The sequence below is a fragment of the Periplaneta americana genome, chromosome 9 (assembly GCF_040183065.1).
Source record: "Periplaneta americana isolate PAMFEO1 chromosome 9, P.americana_PAMFEO1_priV1, whole genome shotgun sequence".
Classification (NCBI taxonomy): domain Eukaryota; kingdom Metazoa; phylum Arthropoda; class Insecta; order Blattodea; family Blattidae; genus Periplaneta; species Periplaneta americana.
In genome coordinates, this window is record NC_091125.1 from 85929093 (window position 1) to 85957065 (window position 27973).

At 34.5% G+C, this 27973-nt stretch overlaps 1 protein-coding gene across 1 annotated transcript in view; it reads left to right on the forward strand.

Annotated features, from left to right (window-relative positions):
* unk (RING finger protein unk) overlaps positions 1-24573 on the forward strand; it is a 64469-nt gene extending 39896 nt beyond the window's left edge. The window contains exons 10-15 of the mRNA XM_069835190.1: positions 5520-5639; positions 6578-6738; positions 8407-8601; positions 13316-13471; positions 15307-15468; positions 19353-24573. Of these exons, the coding sequence (XP_069691291.1) occupies positions 5520-5639; positions 6578-6738; positions 8407-8601; positions 13316-13471; positions 15307-15468; positions 19353-19526 (968 nt within the window). The 3' untranslated portion in view covers positions 19527-24573. The remainder of the gene's footprint in view (positions 1-5519; positions 5640-6577; positions 6739-8406; positions 8602-13315; positions 13472-15306; positions 15469-19352) is intronic.
* The last annotated feature ends 3400 nt before the right edge of the window (positions 24574-27973 follow it).

Sequence of the window (27973 nt, forward strand, 5' to 3'; positions counted from 1 at the left end):
TCTGCAACAATTCGATTTTTTTTTATGTAGTGATAATATTTCCATTTGTAGGTTATTTTCTTCAATCATTATTTCAAGAAAAGGGAAAATTAAATTAAATCATTTAGTGTGCTCTCAAAAAGAAGACAGAACTTTCATTTCCTGTGTTTCTTACAATAAGCATGTGTGTTTTTCATTTTCAAAGGGCAAGCTGTTTACAAATAAAAATTATGTTGTGGGAATAGATGTGTATAATTAATTAATATTACACAAACTTTCGTGTTATAGATCTTAGTATATTGTAGTCTCTTGTAATATGACTTTGCTACTGGGTGGACAAATTATGAGTTTCTCATGCTATGCGCGGCCTGCATGTGCTGTGCAGCCTGTACTCAGTCATACAGCAATACAAATTATGTGCTTCATCAAATAACAACTTCAATACTGGAGGCACTGGCTAATAATATTACAAAAAAATAACAATTTAAAAAGATATTCATAAATCGCAGCACAACTTAGAATGTGATCATCAGGGAAATTTTCTTGGAATAATCTGATAGCACAGGCCAATTCTGTATGCACATATGAATCGTAAATAAACACTTGTTGTGGAATAGAATACTTCGGCCTATTAGTAGCCATATCTTTCTTAGCACACTGCTACACACATGCAGTCAGCAGCTATTCGGCTTAAGACTGATGACTCATTTCTGTGCTGTGGCCTTGTCAGACATCACAACTGGACTGACTGACCATGCGTAGGTGGGAAACTCATAATCTGTTTACACCGTATTTTCGGGAATCAAGAGTTTAAAATGTTAGAAATATGAAAAGTTATAAATAATTTAAAGTGATGGTTGTAATTATAATACTTGTAAAATAACCAACAACGCTTTTAAAACAAACAAACAAACACTAGAGGAAAAATAATGAATTGACATTGACTGCAAATACAAAAGTAACTGTGAAAAACTGGAATTCTTTATTATAGAGAGCAAACTGAAATAGTTTTCTTGATTTGTGTGGTTGTAAATTATTTTTGTTGAAGAAATTCTGACTATGCAGTTTGCAGTTTGTACAGGAAAGTAAAATATTTAAAGATAAACACTTTATTTTCTGTCTCTCTCTGGGATGGGTAGGGTTAGGTTAATTTGAAAAAGTAATTTATGTAGATATCTCTAAGCCCTACTATTTTTTGTTGGAGTTTATTGTTGGAGACCTATTTCTGTAAACATTAACTTTTTTACAGAAAATGTCTTTCGTTCTCTTTAGATAGTAGTTGGGGTTATTTTTAATTTGCAAAGCAATTTATGAATGTAATATACTGTATATTTTATCACTGTCTCCTGTCCTCAGTTGGAGGTATAATTTTGTAAATAGTAATAGTGCTGGGACATTATTCCCATTGAATTTCCTTTTCGGTACTGAATATAAATAATATCCATCCAATAGCTTAGAAGGGCTGCTTTTGTAGCATCATATTATGTCATTAAGTAAAATTAATGCACACCTCTTGAGGCCTGGTGTATATCTTACGTTCATTTCATTTAGAGCTCAGCTGCAAGGTGAAGAATATGTTATTCCATTGTTTCACCTATACAGTTTTTCAGTTAACCACTTCAACATAGCTGCTTTGTGCTGTAGGGATTATGCATGTGGCTAATATGTTGGAGACCTGATTTTGAAGTCCTGTTGCATATTCTGGCTTTTGTGTATTTATTTGGTTCGTTTAAAATAAGTTACATTAGTGCTAAAATCGAACTTTAGTTTGTTTATGTTTCAAAGCTACAGCCAAAGATGCATACAGTATTGAAAATTACAATAAAATTTGAACAAGTTTGCAACCTAGAAAACCTCACTTCTGAACTCTTATGAGCAGTCATTCACATTTCCTGCCTCAACTTCAGTACTAAACTAAATGAGGTAATTGCTGTTATTTAGAAGGTGACACAATAGATTGTTCTTGTATGCTGTTATTTATGTCCCCATAAATCTGTCTAACTTTTACATTGCCGTACATTCCTTGAGAACTCATCTATACTTATAAAAATTACAACACAATAATTTCTTGTCTAACTGTAGTAATTTTGAATGAAATGTTAATATAATGTTGAGAAAGAGAAGAGTGAAAAAAGATTCAAACATTTACATGATCTTAATCTATGTATGTAAGCATCTACATCACTAGGCTATATTGTCAAATTAAAGTTTTTTTATAATTACCAAGTGAGTATTGAAAGTAGTGTGTCCCAGTGAAATGTGTATTACAACTAAAAACTAATACAGTCACAGAAAGAGTGCTAAATGGCAATGTGACATCTGTGAACTTGTCGTGCAGTAGTGGTAAATTCTGAAGGCTAGTGGAACAGTGCAAAATGTGAACTAGAGACAAAGCAGAAGATTGAAAATGTCAACAGACAATGAAAATATTGCGACAGAGTTGCAAAGCTTCACACACTTCCCGAACAAGTATCTATGTGAACCAGTATTCTCGCGAGACTGATGTCTGAAGATTCAATGTTCATCAACATTCCAAGCCTGCTCCATCACTGAATGAGAATGGTTCTGGTTGAATGGTTGTTGTACATGTTTGAAAGAACGGAAGCTTTTCAAAATTTAATTGCTTTTAAACTCAATGAAACTCTTAATTGACGTAATTGTTTGTATTGGTCAACGAAAATCCACACATAATGGAAGAGCCAGCAGTTAATATACCAGAGATAACTGGTGCGGTCTGCCTTCCAGAGCAATGCAGCGACTTGTCAGAGTGCCACCTATCTACTTAACAAAGTTGCAAGACGTCATACCTCGTATTAATATCTGTTATTCGATATGAAGAGTGTTGCTTTCAGTATGATGGTGTGCCATCACTTTACTGTACATATGTGAGAAATTTTTCTTAATGTTACTTTTCCCGGGAATGCGATAAGATTTAAGAGGAAGTATGGAGTCTCCACCTCTTTCTCCTGGCTTCACACCAATGAATTTCAGCTGTGGGGAACTCTAAAAGGAATACTGTGTACATCACAAAACCGAGAACATTGCAGGACCAGAGACGCGAAATTAAGATTACCTTTGCTACTATTCCACCACAAACAAAATAACTTCTTCATTGTTCTGTTGCATGTCGTCAGCAAGCATTGATAGTGCTGGTGCTTATTTTCAACATTTGTAATTTTTGGGAAATTAACACAAGAATGAGTTAACACCTGTCCACTTATTAAAATATATGCTATTTCATTGGGACACACTTAATTTACAAATGGAAACGGGGGTTTCCAAAGTTTCTCACTTCAGAGTACCTTTATAGTCTTCCCCATTTCAAAGTGCTCTTAGGGTCTCAGCATTCTTCTGTGGCATCTTTAATATTAATATCACAAATTTGCTATTAGGATAATACACGTCAATTAAAATTAGTTTTCGCACACGCGCGCGCGCACACACACACACACACACACACACACAGAGGGAGGGAGAAAGAGAGAGGGGGGAGATATGTACAGTATATGAGGCATTCAGAGCTAAAGTGGATCAAGTCCATGAGACATAGTTTTGAGATAATAGGATTTAATGTTAACTTGCTCTAGTGAATTATCTAGTTCTCAAATTCTAGATTTATAAAATATAAACAATTATGATGTTAATTGATTCAACGCTTTGGTGACTTTATCCACTACAGCTCAGAACATCGTGAACAAATAATCTGAGCCAAAGTGACTGGTGTCCCCTACCAGCGAATGCTTGGAATTAAGACTTGATCCATTATTGCTCGGATAAGATCCAACTTCAGATAATCAGAAAATGAATTAAACTCAATTTATGAAAATTTGTGACTTGATCCACTTTAGCTCTGAACGCCTCACACACATATCTGAACTGAACTTGCAAGAGAACTGTTATGAACTCATGTTGACACTTCCTCCTCCTCAAACTGCTGAGTACATTGTTAGATCTCCAAGCAGACAAACGGGTACAAACGATTATCTGAACATATTAACTGCAAAATTAAAACTTGGATAAAAGATTATAGAAAAATTTAGTAACCCCCAGCCTTTAGTAGTAGTGTGTTCCATGCATGGCATTATCTCACATGTCACGTGACAGCATAGACATTCTTGGTGAATGACAACTCAACTGCTCTCTCCAAGTATAGGTCATTGTTTCTTAACCCATAGTGTTCAGAACTATTTTGGTTTTAATTTTCTACATTTTTTTCACATATACCTATCTATGCATCGCTCATGTAATGGGAAAATACTAAACAAATTCTATAAGCATCAGAAGATCCTAAGATTTCATGGAAACTTTAGTTGCCATTGAGCTCTAGAGAGATCATTTTTATGGTGTTTAAAATGTGGCTCATAGTGAATAAATTATCAACTGACATGTAAAACTAAATGCGCACACTTGTGCATATTGTAGTGCTCACTGGCAACTAGAGTTGTCACATGATTTCAGAACACTGTAGAATATACCCACAATAAAATCATTGTCATATACTAGCTTTAAAATATTAAGTGAACATTCTGAAATGTATTTTAGTGAGATTTTAAATAATGAAATGAGATTTAACAACAGTAATTAATTACATTTTAGTTTCATGTATGTGGAGACACTCAAAATCACTACAGAATTTCGCGTCTGCATTCCACAACAATTGACTTTGAAATGAAGGATTGTGCCTGAGATGACGGGAACATATGTCTAGAAGAGCTTCCTCACAAAAAAAAGTGTCAACCTAATATTATGTTTTTTTTATATAGTTTTTTAAAACAAATGGCAACAAAAGTTGCGAATGTTGCCAGTGAGCACTAATGGGTTAATAGAGTATTCCATGGACAGTAAGTTTTCACAACCTTACAGTCAATATGGGTAACTAATTTTTCTATTTCTGCATTTGCTATGTATATCTGTGTGCACAGTTTGAGGGTAAGTCTCGATATGAGCTCATTAGCAGTTTCCAGGTTCGATAAAATATACTTAAAGGACATGCTCAAACATTTTTTTAGTTACTTGACCTAATACTTCACAGTAACTTGTACCACAGTGGTAAATTCGTTCTTTGATTATTCTTATTGTATGTACCAGCACAATGTATATGTACATATTGATGGCCTAGATCTAATACCACATATGTGATTTTTCCAAAATTTTCAGGAGAGGCATAAAACTGTTTATTACTTATACATTCTATCTATTTGAACCACTAAGAAGCACAATACTATTTTCTTACTGATTATAATCACATATGTGGTATTAGACTTAGGCCATCGATATGATAAATCCTGTGTCTAGTGGTGGGCTGCAGTTTTCAAACTCACCTTGTATAAATGTAACTATTATTACATCATGTATGGTTTGTGTTGTGTTTGTGTACATGTGCGTGTGTGTGTTTTTTGTTTGTTTATTCATTTGTTCATTTATTTGTTTGTAACTCTTTGATCAATGTGCGTAATTTTCTAATATACCCATGCCACCAAGTACTACCACAAGGAATATACAGAAAAACTTTAATAACAAACAGTTTTATTCTGTTACAGGAAATGCATTAGAAGATTTAAATTTAGATGAACCTCTCAACTTAGCATCATTAGACAAAGAATTAGATACAGATTCTCCTACTGTTAGTAACTCAATATCAGCTGGACTGGCGAGTTCTGGTGAGTACAAACAGAATGTTTTCATCTAATGTAGATGAGGAAGAACATAGTTATCAAGTTTGTTTTGGAGGAATAGATAGTACAGTAAAATTCCTCGTAACTGGCATCCAAATAACCGGTAATACCAGAACAACGGCCCTTTTGGCTGGACCAAAAAAAGAAAAATTTAATCTGTCACATCACCACAGTCTGGGCCGTCAGTTTTGCCACATTAGGAAGTTCGAACAAGCGTTTTCAGTTTTCAGTGAATATTCGAACCTAAAATTAGTGTATTATTTGTGTTGTGTGATTTGTTTTAATAAAGAAAATCCACATAGTTTTTATGTTTATTTAGTTATGTTCGGGCAATCAGTGTTGCCACATTAGGAAGTTCAGATGAAGTTTCATTTTCAATAAATATTCAAACCTAAAATTAGTGTATTATTTGTGTTGTGTTATGTGTTTTAGTAAATAAAAGCCACACAGTTTATTTAGTTATCTGATCAATACTGTGTAAGCAATATTATTCACTCTCCCAATTTACATGTAGCCTGATGTAATTATGAAGCATATTTGTTTTTACAGAATCAGCTATGTATTTCTTATGCTAAAAACAACTTACTACAGTAGAATCCCTCTTAACCAGCACCAAAGGGATCAGGCTAGTTCCAGATAAGAGATTTTGCTGGATAATTGAATAAATAAGTAATCAAATGAGTGAACTCTAGAACTCTGATCTGTGAGTTTAGGGTGCCTGTTGATTTCACTGTATATTTTAAGGATCAGTGACTTTGATTCGAGCCTCTCCAAAGTTGTACAACTCAATTCTGTCCCTCACAATCTGATAGGCTAGTAAGGAGGATAATTGAAACGAATCAGGAACAGGTTATATTTGCTCATTTCTCTCAACATAGTATAAGTCTGCTTCCATTAATACAATTGTACGGTTTTGTTTTTAGGTATGCTCGGCAGTTCTGCCCCAGTCAACATACCTGGCAGTACTCTAAATGAAAGAAATGCATTAGGAAGCAACTTCTCACCTTCAACATCATCTCCATTACAATTGCAGTCAGGGTTCCTGTCTGCAGCAAGGTTTTCTCACCAGGACTCCTTGGACTCTGTAATAACTTATGTCTTTTGTACCCAATATTGATAGTCGTTTACTGTTAATTTGGGAATGTTAGATAGATGAGTAGAAAATGTGGGGATTATTGTCATAATTTGCATACTTAAACCTGATGAACTGGTGACCTTATTCATACATGAAATGTCCCTTCTCATACATTAAATTAAAAATTATAGAACCTGTTATTTGTACCTACGTGGAATTCACATTGGACTGAAAGTAATAAAGGATTAGTCACCAAAAACTTACTTTTTTCTCAAGTGTATGATCAAATGAAATGCAATCCAAGTTTTTCTCAAGTGTATGATCAAATGAAATGCAATCCAAGCTTTATTAGTACGCAATTTATATCTGGTCATGGCAAATTTGGAAATTATTTTAAACATTTAAAAATTAAGACTGTTCAAGAATCGAAGTGCTTGTATGAGGTTATCCAGTCCATTTAACATCATTGTTTGACTGTCCTGTATATTATATGCAAAGATAAAACCTTGATGTGCATGCTGTAAATTGTAAAGTCACTTTGTTCAAAAGAGCTGTTGCTACAAATGCTTCATAAAATTCACTAACTGTTCAAGACTTTAATTACTATTGTTGTTGTTTAGTCAACTGTCCGAAGACAGGTTTGAACCTTGTAAGTTACACCAATAAGGCATCACTCATGAGACAACTAGGCCAGGAGATAATGGGGTAGGGTGGCCAGTTCCTTTCCCCCTCCAATGCATACATCGCCAGTTAGCCTACACATTTCACTAATCAGACTTCTGATGCATACAAACAGTTGTTCTTCCTCTGACACACATTGTCAAGTGAGATGTACTGCCTAATAATAGATGTACATTACCGGTCAAAAGTTTTCGATCACCTATCACAACTATGGATTTGTGGTTAAAACAGGGATTTCGTTTTGAATATTCTATCATATCATAATGCTAGAGAGAGAAAATATTTATTTTGTTGGTCTATTTAGTTTTTCTGATGTGTTTGTACATTGAAATAAAGTATATAGTTGTTTTCATAGCTTATCGAAAACTTTTGACCGGTAGTGTACATATCAGCCAGAAGCTTAATCAGAAGTATTAATTACTATATGTGTATTTATTTCATATGATTAGCCTAAACTATGGCCCTAATGTACTCCATGCAAATAGGGCTTTATAAATTTTAAATAAATACTACTATTAAACCTGTAAGATATTGTTCATACCATAATGAATGAATGGGTGTTCCGGACATAGCAGCTCATCAAATCTTTATAGAGGGTAATGCTAAAGATTTTGAATTCATGTTATACTACACTAACATATCTGTTAGAGTAGAGATACGAAAATAAAATTTGAAGTTCCATTATTGTATAAGTTTCGCTTACAACACACTGTGCATGTGCAGTAAACAAGCTTTTGTATATATGCTACTTGTGGACAGTCATGCGAAATTGTTGCCTACTTAAAGGTAGACTTCCATCAAGACTCACTTCAAATTTTATTTCCGTATCTGTACATACATGAAATGTATAATAAGTATGCCCATTAGCTCGTTAAGCAATTTTGTTAGAATGACATTTCATAAGAATAAAGTTATTTATTCAGTTCATTGAATTTAATTGTAAATTTTCTTCAGAATCGTAATGACACAAAAAAGTTACACTTTCATTTGTTACAGAGCTCAGCATTTATGAATGCTTCCCACATCCAATTGAGCAGTAGTGCATCAAAGATTAGTAGTTTCACTTCTGGAGGACTGTTCGACTTCGGATCTCATCAGAATATGTCTCCAAGTAGTCGCCCTCACCCGGGTTCATCGTTAGTAAATAGTTTCCCCTTAAGTCCTTCATTAGGAAGCAATATTTCAAATGAGGTAAGAGTTGATTCTTTCATAAACACTTAACTCCCTGCATAGCATTGATTTCTTATGAAACAATTCATCAGGTCTATGATGAGAACCAATAACAAATGCTATACCATAGCCACTCATATTTTGTTGCTTCATTCATAACAACTATGTTGTTTGTAAAATTACAGCACTGATACTGAATGTCCATGTAATATAATATAGGTTAAGTCAAACCTAAGTTACCAGCATTTTCACTAAGTCATGAGGTTGCTTTTTGACTTCGGCATGTTGGGTTTTCATAGCCTCTTATTTGATTTAGGCCCAGCACTAAGCTGTTGATACAATTCTGCACTTTACATTGTCAATCTTAGTTAATTAGTCAGTCAGTTAGTTGAACTGTATTGATAAATACGTATTTTTTACCATGGTTACATAGATACACAGTACTACAACATATTTTTCCAATTGCAACATTGCTACTGAAGAAGTCATATAAATTATGACTGTAAGTTACAAAGGCATTTACTAGAGGCTGCACAACAATTGAAGTTGTTGAATCTTCTGAGTGATGAGAAACAGATCTGAGTGATGAGAAACAGATTGTTCTCGATAAGAAGAAGTGTCCGAAATTGCTCTTAACAGAACAAACACTTGAAGATATGAGTATGAAGATGGAGTTCAGCCAAAGAAAAAATACCTGTCAACTACCACATTATTGAACATAATGTTACATTCTATGGTAAAGGGTTTCAGATATTAAGTTTCGTCTCTGTAAGGTGTTGGTGATTCATGAATTGAATCCAGGTGATCCAGTAGCACATTCTCTCAACTTTCTCATTGAATGTTAGAATCAATTCACAACAGAATCTTTGATCTAGTGCTTTTTTTTTTCAGTGACAAGGCTTGGTTTCATCTGATTGGCTTTGTGAATGCCCAGAATACTTTGTATAGTAGTACCGAAAATCCACTTTTTCTCATGAAGTTTCACTAGGCCTACATGGTAAAAGTGAGAATATGGTCTGTGGTTAGTGCACGAGGAATAGTTGGGTCATATTTTTTACGAAAAAAATTTACTTTGGATCTGCAGTATACTATAGTACAAAAAACTGACTGAGATTGGCAATTTGAAGTGCCAGCAGAATTTTGTCACCAGCTTAGTGCAACAACTGATAAAGAAAATCCATGCATTGTGTACTTTGCAGGTTTAAATCAAACAATAGGCTGGGAAAACCCATGTGCTGCCTGTTAAAACACAACCTCTTGGTTAGACTAAGAATGTCAGTAACTCTGGTTTTACTTGCTCTATAAATTCTCCTCGATGTCTTGGTGTTTTCTGCATCTCCCATTGGATCCCAAGTTAATAGTTTGGGACTTAATGTAGTGGATTTTAAGGGACAGTAGAGATGCTTAGCATGGATTTCTTCAGAAGGAAAGTAAAACTATAGCTTCTGTGCAAGGATTTATGGCATATAAAAAAGCTGATCTTAGAAAAAATACTCATCTGTTCCTTATCCAGCTAAGTTACATATCAACATCTCAATAATTGAGAGTGCAGAGAAAGTGGAATGCAGTAGATCTTGCGAGGCCACAGCTTTCTAGGAACCCAAAAAGGAGAGCATCATAATAAATACATAAATTTTTTAGGCATTACAGTATCAGAACCAATTAAAAAATAAGACAATTCCCTTTTCACTGTACATTACAATATTACCTTTCATTGTTGAGTATTCAACAGTATTACTGGGATAGACAGAAGAATTTTCTCAAGTTTGTTCTTATTATATACCTATATTCATATATATGAGGTCTCGCCATCCTCATTGAATAATCACGACTTCTATTTTGTGTTAGTAGTCAACATGTATATACTTAATAATTTGAGAAAAATTCGTTTCGGCACTGGGAATCGAATCGCACAGAGCTGATAGGTTCCGGGTTCGATTCCCCGTGCCAGAACGAATTTTTCTCAAAATATTAGGTTTGTTCTGATTAATTATAATAGAGAGGAAGAATGTTTGAGTTAATGCATACTGTACTTCAGTCAGCTGCAATCCTGAACAAATATTTAAGATCAGCCATGTTATTCACAAAGCCTCATTGTGTTAAGATTTCTATGTCATGTTAAATAAGTCTGGACTACAGAAGTTTTTGGTACAGACTTTCTAAAATGTTCTCATCTTCTACACATGAGGCGTCTAGTATCAAAACCGGCTAAGTCACTGAAGGCAAATTTTTTAGTATTCAGCAAAAACCTTCATAGATGAACCAAATAATTAAGAAAGTTGTTTTTTCATTGTTACATAGTTAATTGTGAATCCAAAGCATAATATCAGCTCGACCATGTACATGTTTTCTCACATCACTATAAATTAATGTATAATTTTTAGTTTCTTTCGTTCCTTTAAGTTTTTCCTCAGTCTCTGAAGTGACAGCTATGGCGATATTTTTGTTCTGAAGAAAGTAAAACCAGGATTCTATATACATAATAGCAACCATTGACAATTTCACTAGAAAACATATTTGGCTTATCAGTTAATTTTCTTTCCTGATATTCAACATGAGTGTCCAAACACCTATAGAACCAGGAGATATTGCACGTCAAGCATGCTCTGTTAAGGTCAATAACTTTCCATATAAAATAGGAAAAACAGCCTTAAATAATATGTGCTGCGGGTTGCTTATGCTAGGGGTTCCTCGTACGAGTTACAGTTGGACATCTATGATATAGATGACTAGAGTAATTGACTGTTTTGTGTTGTTTCTCATTATTCCCATGAATAATACTAACTATAGGAATCTATTCTGTAATAAGTAAATATAACCTTTTTATTCTAACTTCCATTGATTAGAATTGCAGATGAGAACTTGGTCATCTGCAAATAAGAGGAGATAATAACGAGTGAATCAGTTTAAATATTTAGGTAACATTATTTCATACGAAAATGAATTGGATATAAATCATAAGTTAAGTTATGTTTTATAAACACGCCAGATGCTGTAATATTGTCTTCAGATATTCATATTTCTAAAACTAGCAGTTTGGTAGAGTGAAGTTACATAATTACCAAAAGATTTTGACATCTATTAAATGCTAAGTGTGTTACATGGACTTGACATTGTGGATTAAGACTTGTTTGGATTTGATGATTTGCATCATCCTTCTCATCTCCCCTATCCTTTGTTTTCTCGTATTTTCTTCATCCGGTATTCAGAATTTTTAAGGAACTCTGACATTATATTCATTCCAGACTAGTATTTTCAGCATATTGCGAAGAGTACTGTAATTTTTCAGAATATACTATAAAGTACAGACCCAGGCCAGCTATGGCTTGCATCCGTGTTCCACATGTGCAATGTAGTAGGTCATGGTGTTAATGCAGCACTGACCTGGGCAGGCAGATGTGCGGACTCATAAACAGGTGGAGAGTAGGTGACTCATCTCAAGGTCACGCATCAGTTGCTTGCTTGCTTTATGCAGTGTGGAGATGTAAGAGTGATAAGTTTGTTAAAAGAGAGAGGGGAGATAGATAGATAGATAGATAGATAGATAGATAGATAGATAGATAGATAGATAGATAGATAGATAGATAGATAGATAGATAGATAGATAGGTAGGTAGGTAGGTAGGTAGGTAGGTAGGTAGGTAGGTAGGTAGGTAGGTAGGTAGGTAGGTAGGTAGGTAGGTAGGTAGGTAGGTAGGTAGGTAGGTAGGTAGGTAGGTAGGTAGGTAGATAGATAGATAGATAGTGTGCGGTTTTTTTTTCTTAACTCTATAATTACTAAGCCAAAGAGAAGGATTCTAATGGAGGAAAAAGTCTCTGAAATTGGTGCAGCATTGGAACACTATCCAAAGAAATCTGTACGACATATTGCACAGTAGGTATGTGTTCCAAAATCCTAACTAAATACGCCTGCTAAACTTTTGAAGTTAAAACCTTATAGAGTGACTGTCATCCATGATTTACGACCCCATGATGATGAAAAACTAATACATTTCTGTAATTGGATTTACAAAATATTGTTGATCCACATTTAATAATTCTTTCAAATGAGCCATGTATTCATTTACATGGTCATATTGCTTCACAGAACAATAGGTACTGGAGTATGGGGTACTGATAATCCGCGATTAATTTATGAAGTTCCCTTATGTCGTGAAACTTATCACTCATACATTAGCATACTGCACAAAGAAGCAAGCAATTGACTCATTTAGCGCTGCGTGGCCTTGATGTGTCTCACCCACTCTCCACCCATTATGATTCCTCGTGTCTGCCTGTCCTGGCCAGAGCTGGATAAACACTGTGACCTACTATACTGTGTGCAGAACACGCATACATGCCATCACAGCCTGGGCCTGGGCTGCATGCACTGCATAATAATGCAGTGAATAACTTATATTTGTTGCGATGGTGATACTGGCTGCAGTGAAATTATAGGAAGAGAAATTTTACCCTGAAATAGCCTGTCCAAACAAGTCTTCATCTACCATAAATTCCACTTGGATTCTCTATGATTTGAATTTGAATCTTGAAAGTGAAAAGCTCCAGTCATGAATGAGTATTTCAGTTTTTACAGTTGAGATTGGATTAGTTCTTCTCTTCTATCCCTTAAATGTTAAAATCCTTAATATGAGGGAATTAAATACTCTGCAATGTATAGAAAACATTATGAAGTTTCTTTTTAAATAGTAAATACTGTCCATATATTAATGAACTTGTGCAATATACTGTTGCAGATGCAGAGATTATGTGAAGAATTAGCATCTAGCAGGTCGAAGTTGGCATCATGGGATGAGAGGATAGCTCAAGCACGGACAGCTTGCGAGGCATGGCAGCGAGAGGCCGAGGAATCTAATAGGAAAGCAAATATTGCAGAACAACAGAGAGATGAGGTATGTTGTAACCGTGTAAGATATAAGATGCTGTGAAATGTAGTGAATATATTTTTTGAACCATTATTTCAGTATGTTTATTTTATAAAGCTGGGAACTTGTACTAATACTAGTATTCTTGAAATATTTTTTCTAAATTTTTTGTGACAAGTGCAGTGAAGTAAGAATGAACATCAATTACTTGAATTCATATTTTAAATCAAACTTACAATGTGATTTTCCTCAGGCTTCAGTTCAAGTTACCTCTTACGTCCCCCACATTTCTTTTTCCTTTTTATATTTAATTAAGAACTTGCTTCGGAAGTGGCTTTACACTCATTTCTGAATGCGTCCTATTCTTTAGGTTTATTCCAGCAGGCAATTCAGAATGTGTTCCGAACTAATACTGAACTTCTTTCTGCGCTTGTGCCAGTTGTGTACGGTGTCAGAACTAATTTGGGATTTTACATTGTTGGAATGTTTCTTGAACTCTTCTTTCACGGCCTTCAGAGTTTCTTCTCATATTAAAATTACATTCATTTTCCGAACTTAATTCTTCGTAAAATATGTAGCTATAATCTTCCAAATCACTCATGATGGACGTTGGAACAGGGAACTGGGAGTTCAATATTGGTTTGGAATCAGTTCAAGTCTTGTTGGAACTCATATTGAGCTACTGTGCATGAGCAGGAAATTTTGATTCATACAGAAGTGACCTAATGAAGCTATCGCTAAATACAAGAAATGAAAGATTATTTTAACTACTCCACGAAAATCTACACCAGCAATATTCAGACTATGGACAGGTCATGACTGCTTAGCAGGACACTTCACAGGATAGCAATTTACAACACAAATTGTATTCTTTGAAATTCAAATAAAGTAATGAATCTGGGTCATGTGAACAGATGCACAGCCCTATTCATGCACAATACCATTCTTAAAAAATATTGGCATGAAAGAAAACTAAGGAAAATGTTTAGGCATTGAAACAAGTTTTGGCGTTTGGTACGTATTAAGATAATAAAATCATCCACAGAAAAATTAGGACAGAAAACAAATCATCCATATTACATTTAAAATTTATATGAATTCATATTTAGCTTTGAAATTAGTTCCTTTTTTGTGGGTAATATTTCAAATCATCATCATCCTCCCCTTCCTAATTCTTCTCCTCCTCCTTCTTTAATTGGGACTTTTATCAAGGTCTTCAGAATGTTAAATATTAGTTAAAATAAGAAATGAGGTAATTAGAAGAAGGATGGAGAATGACAGATTACCGAAACAGGTATTTGAATGAATACCTACAGGAATGGGGAAGAGGAGAAGGCCATTGATTAAGTGGAGTGTGAAAATTAGTAAGGAAATGCAACAAAAAGGTTTAGAAAAAGAGATTGAGGAAAATAGAGAAGAGTGGAGAAGAAAATTTGGACACAGAAAGATGCTTAAGCATTGCAAACGTGTTTATAACAATAATATTTCAAATTCTCTCATTGTTCTTGTAACATAACTGCTCTGTAATAAAGAACTATTCTTCTGAGATCTGAGAAGATATCATTGCACTGATGCAGCGGTAATTATTATTGAAATAATGAAACCAGTTCATAATTTTCACTCCTGATATTTTGAATATTGTTTGTTGCCATATATAGTACCAGTTCACAAGTTTGATTTTAAATTCAGGATAGGAATAGAGAACTAACAAATTCCTAATCAGTTTCTCCTCTCCCCTTTCCCCACTTTTCCAGAAAGGTGGAAATGTCTTTATGCACATCTGTTCCGTGTAATTGATCGCAAATAATAACCTAACAAAGAGGATTGCAGCTTTTTTATAATAACTTCTTATTGTATTTCAGGCATTATCACAAGCAAAAGCTCTGCAGAAAGAAGTAGATTTACTACAAGGAAGTCCCTATCTTCATGGTCTTAGGAGAGCATCAGAATTGAAAACATTATCACTTCCAACATTAAAGTCTCTGCAGGCACAACTTAGGTCTGATTTGGAAGAAATCGAAAAGGTACAGAATTAGTATCATTGCTACATTTATAATTGAGAAATTAATCTAAAAATACTTGATTATATTTGCTTTAATCTGCTGATCGTAATCTCTTTGTTCATTCCACACCTTATTTTGTGTTATTCTTCGCAATTTGATGCGAAAATCTGGAATTTCGTTGAAGTCAATATCAGTACCTAAGTTCAGTCAACTACAACTTAATCTGACAGACCAACACCGACACACTAAAATGACATAAGACATAAAACCAGCTGACTATATGACAGACAGATCAGCTGATCCATCTGGCAAGTACTGTACGTGGTAACTCAGTTACCACTGTCAGCCTAGCATTATTCCCTGTTGTTGTTTATTAATGCAACATCTTGTTGTAGTAATCTTGTGGAGCTTGTTTTGTGGGAATGTGATAGTAATTTATCACAATGCAAAGTACGTTGACATTGTACAGAAGTTACAAAAGTGCAGTTGGTGTGTATCAGCAATACAAATGATTGTGAATTATGGATAAATGATGACATAGGAGACGAGAATATCTTCAAATCTGCTATAACTCCATCTTCATCACACGCAAATTGCACTTCTCACATTAGAATCTGGCTTAATCATAATGGAATTCCCATGCTATAGTTGTTTGGCTAATTCTGCATCCTTATAATTCTTACCTGCTTCCTTTATTCATCTTCCAGTCATGACATTGGTTCAGATGGTATTAATAAGAGATTTGTGATTTGATATCTATCACATCCTATGAATTTAATATGGAGAAAATGTTTGAGGGAGAGTATTTATAATTTCCTACCAAATTTATTCCCTTTTTTCACGCACTATCTTCTTTATTTTCCTTGTCTACTTCTTATCTTCTTTCCTCACTCTTATTGTCATTACTATCACTTCCATTGTTATAATCATTATTGTCTGGTGTTACTATACATTCCAGAAAACCATGAATGATTTTGATTTTAGTGATACAAAAAGTATTGCCTTGTTGAGTAAAAATTTCGGGTTTAAAAAATGCGTACTTAAATGCATGTTTACAAGTCTTCTTAAAAATTTAGAAGGCTTGCAGAAAGCATTATTCAGAACTCTTGGAGATAGCCCAGTTTTATTTTTCTTTCCCAAGTCCTAATGCCAAAAATGAAAAGAGTATGTCTGTTACGGAACATCCAATGGACTGAAGTTGGTATAAGAAAACTATGTTAACTATAATGCACATTTTCATTCTTTGTCGATAACCCACCCAATCCACATATACATCCCATTTTTATGAAGTAGAGTTATGGCAATCCCGACATTGTTATTGTTGTTGTTATCACTATTATATCCCATGGCATTTCACTTCGAGCACTAAAATTAGTATAATAATTACATATGATGAAATGGTTGATAATGATATGGTTACTATAGGCATGTCAAATCAAACAGAACCTTGACTGGCTCATTGAGAGACAGAGAAAACTTCTCCTCTTCCCTTTACTTCGAATGTTATGAATACATGAAGGTGAATGATGTGATAAAGTAACCACTAGGTAGAATGAAGTTGCATTTTCTTGATTTTCTTCTTTGTGATTAATTCCAGTAAAAGTTGTTTTTTCTTGCACAATATTTATCCAAATACTACAAAGCAAATACAATTATTTATGAATGAGTAGATATGAAGTTCATTGTCATTAGTCGTAATCTCTGTACAAATGATTATTTATCCAGGTGCAAAGTACAGAGAACTCATCGTAATCTCTGTACAAATGATTATCCAGGTGCAAAGTTCAAAGAACTCACGGTAGTAACCATAACAAAACAATGAGTCACCAAGCAGCTTCATTTCTAGTTGAACTTTAATCCTTTAGTTGAAAAATATTAATTTATATTATGCTTGCATCATTTTTTAAAAGCTTTTCAACTTTACTTATTCTAGTTACACTCATAATTAGCCTACTTTGGAATAACGAAATCTGAAATTAAAACTGTTTGTCAAACTTCTTAAATAGCAAGTGCATTCATTGACTCCTTTTTCTAAAGTTAAATTGCAAAGGTTTATTGATACATAGTTAGTCTTATATCTTTGTTATAGATAAAAGTGAAAGTGGTTGCTATGAGAAGTGTCAGTTGTTGAAGTACCTTTTTTTGTCCTCTGTATGTCACCATGTCATAATAAAAAATGTAAGGCATGAACACCATGTTATAAGAACTGTTTCTGTAACCGACCACTCCAGAAAATATCAATGCCATGTGTGATATGATTTTGGAGGCTTGATGAATTGGGCTCAGATATATATTAGAGACTTTGGAAAAATTTTATGAACGTGTTTTTCATATTGTACATCATGATTTGGAATAAGAAAATTGTCTGCTAAACGTATCCCTAAAAAGTCTGAATTCTGATCAGAAATGACTGTGTGACAATTTGCTTTGCCACCATTTGATTTAGAAACAGTGAAATGTGAAAAATTAATACTAACAATCTCACCCTTGAACTACCAAATTATTGAATATAGAACTGATTTATTACAAAATCTAAAGAAATCAGAAAATACACTGCATGAAATGAAAGGAGCAGCAATTAAAACTATAAACACTATGTCCAGAAAATGAATAGCTTCATGTCTTCACAGATGGTTCACTGCTCAGACAGGAGATTAGTGCAAGTGCTGGAATTGGAGCAGATTTGACAGTTGTATAATTAATCACAGACTTCGATTTTCTAATCGGTTTGTCTTTTTAAGTTTCTCTGTTATTAAAACTTCACCATAGTTGGTAATTACTGGTTTTATATAGACATTCTAAGTAGTAGTAAGAGTTTTTCTTGAACATCCCCATTTCATGCCTGACAAATGTTTCATAAGTGATAAACACCTTTCATCTTTTCGTATTATATATTCTATATTTTTTATTCTAAGTAAGCTTCGAAGATCACCTCTATGTATTTTACTGAATCTGTAGTTAATAATAGTGCTTTCTTAAGGTATGGTCACACGTTGCTACTTTTGCAGCGCTACAGTACAAAAAACTGCGCAAAATCTCGTACTGCGATGTGTGAACAACGGTACAACCTGAAAAGTAGTGGCTGCCGAACCTGCTGCTCGCTACTTTTCCATGCTGTGCACAGCTTAAAAGTAGTGATGTGTGAACAGAGTTCTGAGGGTTGCAGCCACAGCATTTTTGATATCGGTTTTGTTGAAACTTTTGCTGCGGTTGCGATCAGTGTTGCCACCCAAATGTGCTAATGATACTTTTATTGTTTGGCTGTATTTTAATGTTAGATGTGGTGAAAATAATTTATTTGTAACAGTTATTAAATGCACAATACAGTCTGAGCATATTTGCTGACGATATAATTCACTTTTTTAATTTTTTGTAGTGTAGTTTCAAATAGGAGGGTTGCCAACATTGATTACGTGAATATGCTGTTGGTTATCATTTAAGTATATAGGCGTTTTTAAAAGCTTTATAGTAAAAATAATACCAATTTCTGAATACTAGTTAGGACAGAAAAGCAAATAATATATAAGTAAGCTTTCACATGAGTTTATTAATAATGTGAACATAACCACAAAATGTATATTGAGAAGTCAACACGGAGATGGAAACCTGCAGCATGACTGCGGCTGCAAAAGTAGCGCCTTGTGTGTGAACAGACTCGCAACCTCCAGTTGCAACTTTTGCAGCACTCGGGTTGCGGAGCACGAAAAGTAGCGTGCAGCACGCTACTTTTGGCTTACGTGTGAACACGACACGCAACTTTTACAGCTGCAGTACAAAAGTTGCGCAGCAAAAGTAGCGACATGTGACCGTACCTTTAGAAATATTTCTATTGATGCTAATGTGACATAGTTTTTTTATGTAATCAAATATAGATTATTTGTGATATGCTTTTGTGTGTTTTACAGGTAATCTACATGCAGACAGCAACCAAATGCATGGTGTGTGAAGAAGGAAATCGCAGTGTGACATTAGCCCCTTGCAATCATTATGTGTTGTGTAGTAATTGTGCTTCTACTCAGAAAGAATGCCCCTACTGCCAGACCCCTATAGTAGCTCAGACTACCAGCATGCCTTTATAATAAAACACTTGGTAGGTACATCTATTCCATTACCATACTCACTCTGCATTATTATATTACATTATCATAGACCGATTGATTGAAGAAGTGAATGAATTTGAGGGATTTCTCTTGTAATGAACTACTCTGTTAACTGATTGATAGGCATAAAATGCCCAATTTAATGTAGAGAGCACGGCTTTGTCGAGCTGCAATATCAGACTACAGTAAAAACCTTATTAATCCAGAATGGAGGAGACCAGAGGTTCGAATCTTGTTTTTTACGTTGTGTTCATTGAGAGTAGGATCAGTCACAGTGCTCAAGAGGTTTCCATGCTTGTCATTACGTATGAAATTCATGAGTTAAAACCCAGCTGAAGGTAATGGATTTTTAAGGTGATAAAATTATCATGACACTCTTCTCAAGGAAATTAAAGCCCAAAAAACCCTCTATTATATATTTTTGGCACATGAACACTGTTCCTGTATAGGAGAACTGTACGCAAAATTTAGTGGCAATTCCTTGCTTACATCATTCTCATTTATCATCCTACCATTAGAAAGCCGTTCCCATCCAAAGAACCTTGTCACAATGCAGTGAATGTCAAGTCATTATGACAGTGATATGCAATATCCAAAAGGGCCAGGAAATTATTGCCTCAACAGCTGTGAACCAGTTCCACCATCAATAAAATAAGAAGTGAATTCCTCCAGATATAAATTCAGACATTACAGAATTCTACTTTCGGAAGAACAAATAATAATAATAATGATTTATATAAATAATCAGTAAAAGTAATTCCAAACAATATATCACCAGAAGTCAATGCAAAATTTAAATATTAAAGAGCAAAGAGTAAAAAAAAGGGATACACAGAAACAACCCTATCATCACCGATTTTACATACCAAATTTCACTATGCATAGTTGGTTTAACCAAATCTGAATCTGTCAAACACATTGTATTTGGATACTCAATTCAAAATCGTCTTAGGAACAAGCTAAATCGGTTTCAAAATTTTAACCATCCTGAAACAAAAATATGCAGAATACATCTTTCAATTGGTATCATACTTGGAAATGGGAACACATTGTGGAAGTAACTAGCATCCTATCAGGAGTAGTGAATTTTACGATATAGGTGTCCATACATAAAAAATGAACATTTTCAGGATTTGTTTCAATTCTAGGAGTGTTACCAACCAATCGTTTGGCTAACTTTGGAGGTGGAGTATCTCAAATGAATAATTTGTGGCTTCCCTTCCCTTTCCTTTCCATTGCCTCTTTCAATTTTTTGTTCCTGTTTGGCATGACATACATTGTCGCATCTGTCTTCATAATCACCCTTTTGGACTTCTATTTTGATAATGCAGTAATTCTTGGTCACCTCTAAAAGGTGTGGAATTATGAATAAAGATAATTTTTTTATTGTGCATTAATGGATTAATAGGTTTTACTGTGCCTTGAATAATCGGTTGGGCATTAGGAGTTTAAAAAAATCCTTGGTTGTGGGCATGTTGTTTAATATTAGTCTTTATCTGAATTATTTTAAATTTCTTGTGCAATTGCAAGCTGAATATTAACTATAGTCTATTAGACTCGACAGAAAGTATATTACTCATCCTTCCCTATTCTAAGGATATTGGGAACTTTTTAGTATTATTTTTAAGTAACTTATCTTTTTAATTGTTTATCTGTTCACATCTCCATGTTTCTTGCAACCAGCACTTTTTCAGTCACAGTTCCATAACACAATGAAGAACATTAACTACGTTCCTTTGTAGTAAGAAAAGTTCTTGATATTCATGGAAGTTATTTTATTTCACAGGGTTCAGTTTGAATTTTTTTAAGAGTTGATAAATAATCGATAAGGACTAGCTTTTAAGGAACTTCAAGTTCAAAGTTCAGTGCATATATTTGTTGTGCAATACATTGAAAGTAGTTTTAGACTTGGCATGTTATCATTGGTGAGTTCAGTTGGTTTTCTTAATCGGTTTCTGGAATGACTTTGGGTGATCAGACAGGAGGTATATAAGTCCATTTGAGACATGTTTTGTCCGCTATGTGAAGTTTTTTTATAAGCCTATGGTCATCATGTCCTAAGACTGAAGAGCAACTGACTCTGAATTGGAAGTGTTAATTCAATTTAGGGCAAAGACCAGGGTTTCTCTCTCCCCTTCTACAACTTTCAGAATGATTCTTGAATCCACACTAAAGCTAATGTGTACTTGGGTTAAAATGGCCAGAGCATGATGCTGATCACTTACTCGTACTTCCCCCTATTAAGTTTCTGAAAACACGAGGGTGGAACTTCCTTGTCCTGTCTACACTTTCCAGGCTTGTACATAAGGTACCTTGACTTCTAGTTTTCTCTAATCCCCAACTACTGCTGACATAACAAATTAACAGTCAAACTTTGAGCAGCATTTCCAGCTAAGAAAGGATCACTTTGTAAAAACCGAATCGTCAGTACACCACCAATTTAGAGAGAGCATTATTAAATTAAAGAGGTTCATGACTATGAAAATATGTATGTATTCAACATTTTTGGAGATGAATATGATGTTAAGAGGTCATAAAATGCCACCTGATGAGCCACTTTTCACCTCTAAGTGTTAGGTTGTGTGCTTTATAGTTTTAAAACATTGACCGGCAATAAAACCTTTTAACGGGTTGTTTAAATTGTGGCTGTTGTTGTGTGGTACATTTACTGTCACGTCAACATTTTTCTTCAGATTCTCTTTTGAATTTGGTAAGTTCAAATGCCTCTTAGTCAGGGTGACATTTTGAGAGCTGTTACATTGGTTGAGGATGGATGAAGCATTCATTTAGGAACTAATACTATCAGTGCGTCATTTGGAAGTGTCCAGTGTGCTCTACAACAATTACATGAACTCACTACCTATCTACCACAGGCGACCAAGATTAGGCCGTAGGAGGTCTGCAATGTTTTACAAGATCACCATACAAATCAGTCCAAGTCAGAAATTGTCTCGAAGCAATGAGAAACGTCACTGTGAGTGAGAGGACTGTTAGACGAAGATTCATGGAAGCCAATTTGACCTCAAGAAGACTTGCAATTATTCCACAGCTCACCCTCAATGCAGTTATAATAGTTCGGTGTCAACACCAGAATAATTATTGCACTTTTAACCAGTGGTGAGTGGTACTGTTCACGAATGAGTTGCAATTTTTTCCTCCAGTCACCTCATGGCAGAGAGAGAATGTGAAAAAGACATGGGATTCAATAGTCACTTTACAACTTCTCCGAGAGAATGCTATTTGTCAGTAGCTCGCACTGATACATAATGAACGTGTTAGCAGACCATGTAATCCCATTTGCTCCCTTCCTCAGTGAAAATTTCATCCTTGTACATGACAGCATCCACCTCCAATGCTGCTCTTGGCATGTGGACTTTCTTCACGAAGTCAGGATACCAAAACTGGAGTGGCCAGCATACAGCCCAGACTTAAATCCTATTGAACACCAATGGGATATGATCGGCCAAAATGTCCAATGATGTAAATTCGACACCCTGAAAGAAATGGTGCCAGCATTGCAGGAGTGGAACATCACCCCCAGGAAATGTTGAAATCTGGTAGTCAGCAAGTCATGACAAATGGAGGCCATCATTGCTGCCAGGGGTGGTAACACCCAATGTTAGGACAAAATAAGAGCACGGTGACAGTTTCAATGACATATCATGTGTTAATGTAAACCATTGTCTCAATAATTTCATGAAATGCATTACTTGACATTTTTCATAAATTACAACATTATAGAACTTAAAAATAAACTGCAAACAAAAGGCATTGTGATGATGGGAATGAAATGCACAGGATACTTCACTTTACAATAAGCCTTTTGTGAGAATGTAGAAAAAGTTAAGTATAAGCTGTATTTCTTTAAAAAGAATTCAGTGAGTCACCTTTTTTTGCTGGCTAGTGTATAAGCGCTACATAATTCCTTTGAATTGTTTTGTTAGTCTGTCACCTATTTTAAATTGAAGAACTGTTATTTATTAATCAGTTTAATATTTTGCTAAGAAAAAACTATGCATTACATCCCACCAAGCTACTCTTCAGATAACTTCTGGTTTGAGAAATGCTGACTTACAGGCCTAGGATTCAATTCTTGGTAAATGATTTTTCATTATAGAAAATAGGTGTCAAGCAGTTTTTTCAAGTACTCTACTTGCTTAGTGGTCAAGAACTTGGTATATATGCTGTTAGAGCCAAGCTTTGCTGAGGCAAATGCGAAAATTGTTCATTTCTTTAGAAGAAAGGTACAACCAAGAGGTCTCTGTTATAGGTTTACAGCATTATGAGAACCCTGTCACTGATAAGAGAGGTTCAAGCAAATTTACTAGCCATTTTTCACTCCAGTCAAAATTCACCTCTTCGTGTCTCACCCTCGTCAATTATTGTCTGAAGTGACAAATTCTCCATCTCAAGTGTTTCCATTTCAAAAATTAAATTTGACATTACAAGACTAACTGTCTGAAAAGATCAGAGATAATGTTTGCAGGCATTACAAACCAACCACTGCCCTTATTAATCATTCCATCATTAGGATGCTTTATATTTTTTTTATCTGTTATGGCAAGATATGATGATTTGGTTCATAATAAAAGTAGCAAGGACATTTCTAAGAAGTACAGAAAATTAATTTATTTCATCACGTAACTATCTTACTTTCTTAATACATGAAATATTTTAAAGCATTTTATACTGTATAAGGTGATCACAACATTGGAAAAGTCATAATGTCATCTTTCTGTCCAACCAATCTCTTACCACGCTCTTCTGCTCTCACTTTTTTCCACTCCTCCTCTGTATTAGTTTATAGACTCCAGACTCAATAGAATCGAACTAGAGGAGATTTGATTAGCTGTGAAAACTTAAGATCCAATGTGTTCACCTCTAGAATATCAAAACACTGGCATTAAACTTTGGTAGTTCCAGAAACCGACACAAAATTCCTACCGCTCTTGAATAAGTTCATCACAATCCTCTAGTCAGTCACATTTTGTAAAAACTTTCGAAGAAAATAAAACACAAAATAGCATTTTTCTGCGTGTTAATTGTATAAAAAATATTTTAAATAAATCTAGGAAGAAATCTAAGAAAGTTCTTCCTTTCCCCTTGTTCTTAATGTTACTGAAAATGAAATAAAAGATTCCACAAAAAGATATACATGGAGTAATGATTAGTGAATGAAAGGATATGGGGGCGGGGGAGGGGAAGGAAGGGAAAAGAAATATGTTGAAAAAACTGAGCTTTCATTTGTTGAGCCTTATATTTTGTGGAACAAGCAAATATTAAAAACTGTTGGCTTAATAATAAGGAAAAAAAGTAAGCAGTAAAAATAAGTGCAATAATCGTCATTTCATTTTGCAGTACAAATTCTAAAAATCAAATTTTTTACTAGAAGATAATATAATTAAGGTAGGCCTAAATAAGTGTATGCCCAGTAACATGATATTGTTTTTCATATAGACTTTACTTAGCACTCAAAAGTTTATGGGTGCTATGCATAGACATTTCGCTAGCCTGCACTAGGAGCGTGCTAAATTAGTCCCGGCTATTGACGGATTACTTATACAGGATTCATATCATATCATATCGCTAACACTGGTTTATGAATACGAAAAACGCTAGTTCGCTGACCATCCACCGGAAGCCCGCGCTAAGAATGTCTATGAATATGGCCCTATAAGGTTAAGGAAGATTCGGTCCCCCCCCCCCCCCCCAATGACTGTCAGTATATCGGTCTATATAACTGGCTTCATATGGGTCAAGTCACTCTCCATTAGTTAGAAAAAATTGAAGCAGAAAGAGTTATTTTATATTGCTGCATCTTTCATATTCAATCATCTTTAAATGAATCAGGAATTTGCAAAAGGGACTAATTCCGAAAAAGTAAGTTTTAAGAAAACAACAAAAAAAACCTTTTTGTATGGATCTGAATGTATAACAGTCTAGCTATGATTGAAATTCCGATAGTATAGGCTTTATGGAATGCTATTATACAGGATTCACATTCAATTTAATTTTATTTGTTATACATTTTTATTATTGTAACTGTTGGACATGGTACCTTTTGCAAATGAAACAGCATTCAGTATGAGAAAATTACATAATTCATACTTTTCTTGATATATTTTATTAGAACAACTATTAATTTGATACAAGAAAACATTTTCTGCAATTACATAGCAAATTTAGCAGTTATTGAACAGTTATTGAAGTTAATTTACATCACAGTCAGTACTTATTCTGTGGCTATCAAATTTAGTATATTGTCATAGAAAGTAATAGCTTCATCATGTACTGCAATGTATTGCAAGCATTTTCGAATGTCTTCAAGTTTTGTTTTTTTAATGGGTACATTTCATTTTTGTATGCATTTCTTGTTGGCATTACAAGGAGCTCCTCTATCCTGGGAGCTGAAGATGAGAAGTATGATTCAGCAACTCTTGAATATTTTCATACATTTGAACAGTTCCTTTCAAATCAAATCTGTACACAAATTGGTGATATTTACAAATTGAGAACTGTTCTTTCTTATCTCTTGGCACCTCCCTCTTGATGTTTCTAAAGAAATAGCTGTCCTCTTATATAAAGTAGGCCACCAGCTCTTAAAGTCAAGGATCTCTTCAGTATCTAGTATTATTGCAGTGAAATTTCCTTTTGCAAAAGAGTTTACAGTAATTTCCACATATTCCTTCAAGGTATATATTCTGTCCAGTTTCTTTATTGCTCTCTTTACTACGTAAAAGTTCCTGTCACAGGCAAGATATGAGTGCCCTCGAATGGGGAAATTGTGGCAAATTTTCTGAAACCGTTCTGTGTTTGTCAAAGCTAACCACAATCTTGCTGCTGTATTATTCCTGTTTTGTCCAGGACAACTATCTGAAAACACATGAAGCTGTTTTATGTTTTATCTCAGGTCCTATGTAAGTATCTAAGTAATTAAGCAAAAATGAGCATACTTCGTTTGGCCCTTTCTGAGCCTGTCCTTTATGATAATCATAAAACACAGATTTACCAGTTTTTAAGTTGTGGACATTAAACACATTTACCCACAACTGTCTTAGATAAAATATTTTCTGAACTGGTATATGTGGCAATGGAAGATTCTCCATAAAGTCAATTACAATAGCTGCTATACTATTGTCTTTTTCACACTTCTCCTTTACCAATTTCATATGTTTGTGAAACTTTCTTGCTTGTCTCTGGTATACCATTTTTTCTGCCATAACAACTCTCTTGTAACATCGTTTAGTCTAGGGTTTTTAATTTTAACAGAAAGCTCTTCGCATCTGCAAAGCGTACCTATCTAAGTAATTGATTAACTAGCGGACTTACTCGTGTTAATTATGTAAGTCTGTGTGACTTACAGCTGTTTCGGTGCTTCATCACACCATCCTCAGAGCCTACTAGATCTCGGCGTAGACTCATCACACTATCCTCAGAGCCTACTAGATCTCGGCGTAGGCTCTGAGGATGGTGTGATGAAGCACCGAAACAGCTGTAAGCTGCACAGACTTACATAATTAACACAAGTAAGTCCGCTAGTTAATCAATTACTTATATTCAAGTGTTAAAAGTAGTGTACGCAAGATTCAAAATGAACGTACTTATCTATTTTGAGGTTGTCCAAAAATTAACGAAAAATTTTCTCTGAAATATTTTGCATAGTATTTGTAAGAAACCTTTGAACTTTGATATTTTTCTTTAAATAATTCATACATTTTGTGACAGTCTGGCACCTAAATAATACTTTTCTCTGCCAGAATAGTGGGATTCATGCACAGGAAACGAATTTATATGGGCGTTTATCTTTCACAGTTCCTCTCCAGACATTTCTTTCGAGTTCCTGTGTTTCCTACGAGCATCTTTTGGAGATTTACCTTGAGAAAGTAATGTACACAGTCTTTTGACACGTTTCACTGAATTCCATGTAAGTTAATAAATGCATCACGGGACACATGTATTTTGACACCATCACTTGATACATTATAGATGTAAGAGCTCGATTTCATTGATCCTTCACCACTTCGAGGTCGTCTGCTTGTATAGGTGCTGCTTCAATCAATCCTTGCAGATAAATGTCTTGTTCATCTTTCGTGTCAACATCTACAAATAAAATGAAATGCTCAGTTAAAATTTAAAAAGAATATTGCTTTCTTTATAATGTATTGGAATCTCATATAACCTCAAATACTCATACCTGCATAGCGATCCAGTTTCTCTTTGAAAAACTTCTTTTCCTGTGCGATTTGTATGAGGTAAGCCTTTAATTTTAGCCTTCTTAATCACATTCATCTTATATATGTCTTTATTGATTACTCCCTTTCTCTTCCCTTTCATGTAAATTAAACAAACAAACTTTTATTCAAGCACAGCTATAAACTTAACAAAGGAAAAACAAAGTCAAACAGTGGTGCCAACTACTAAAGAAA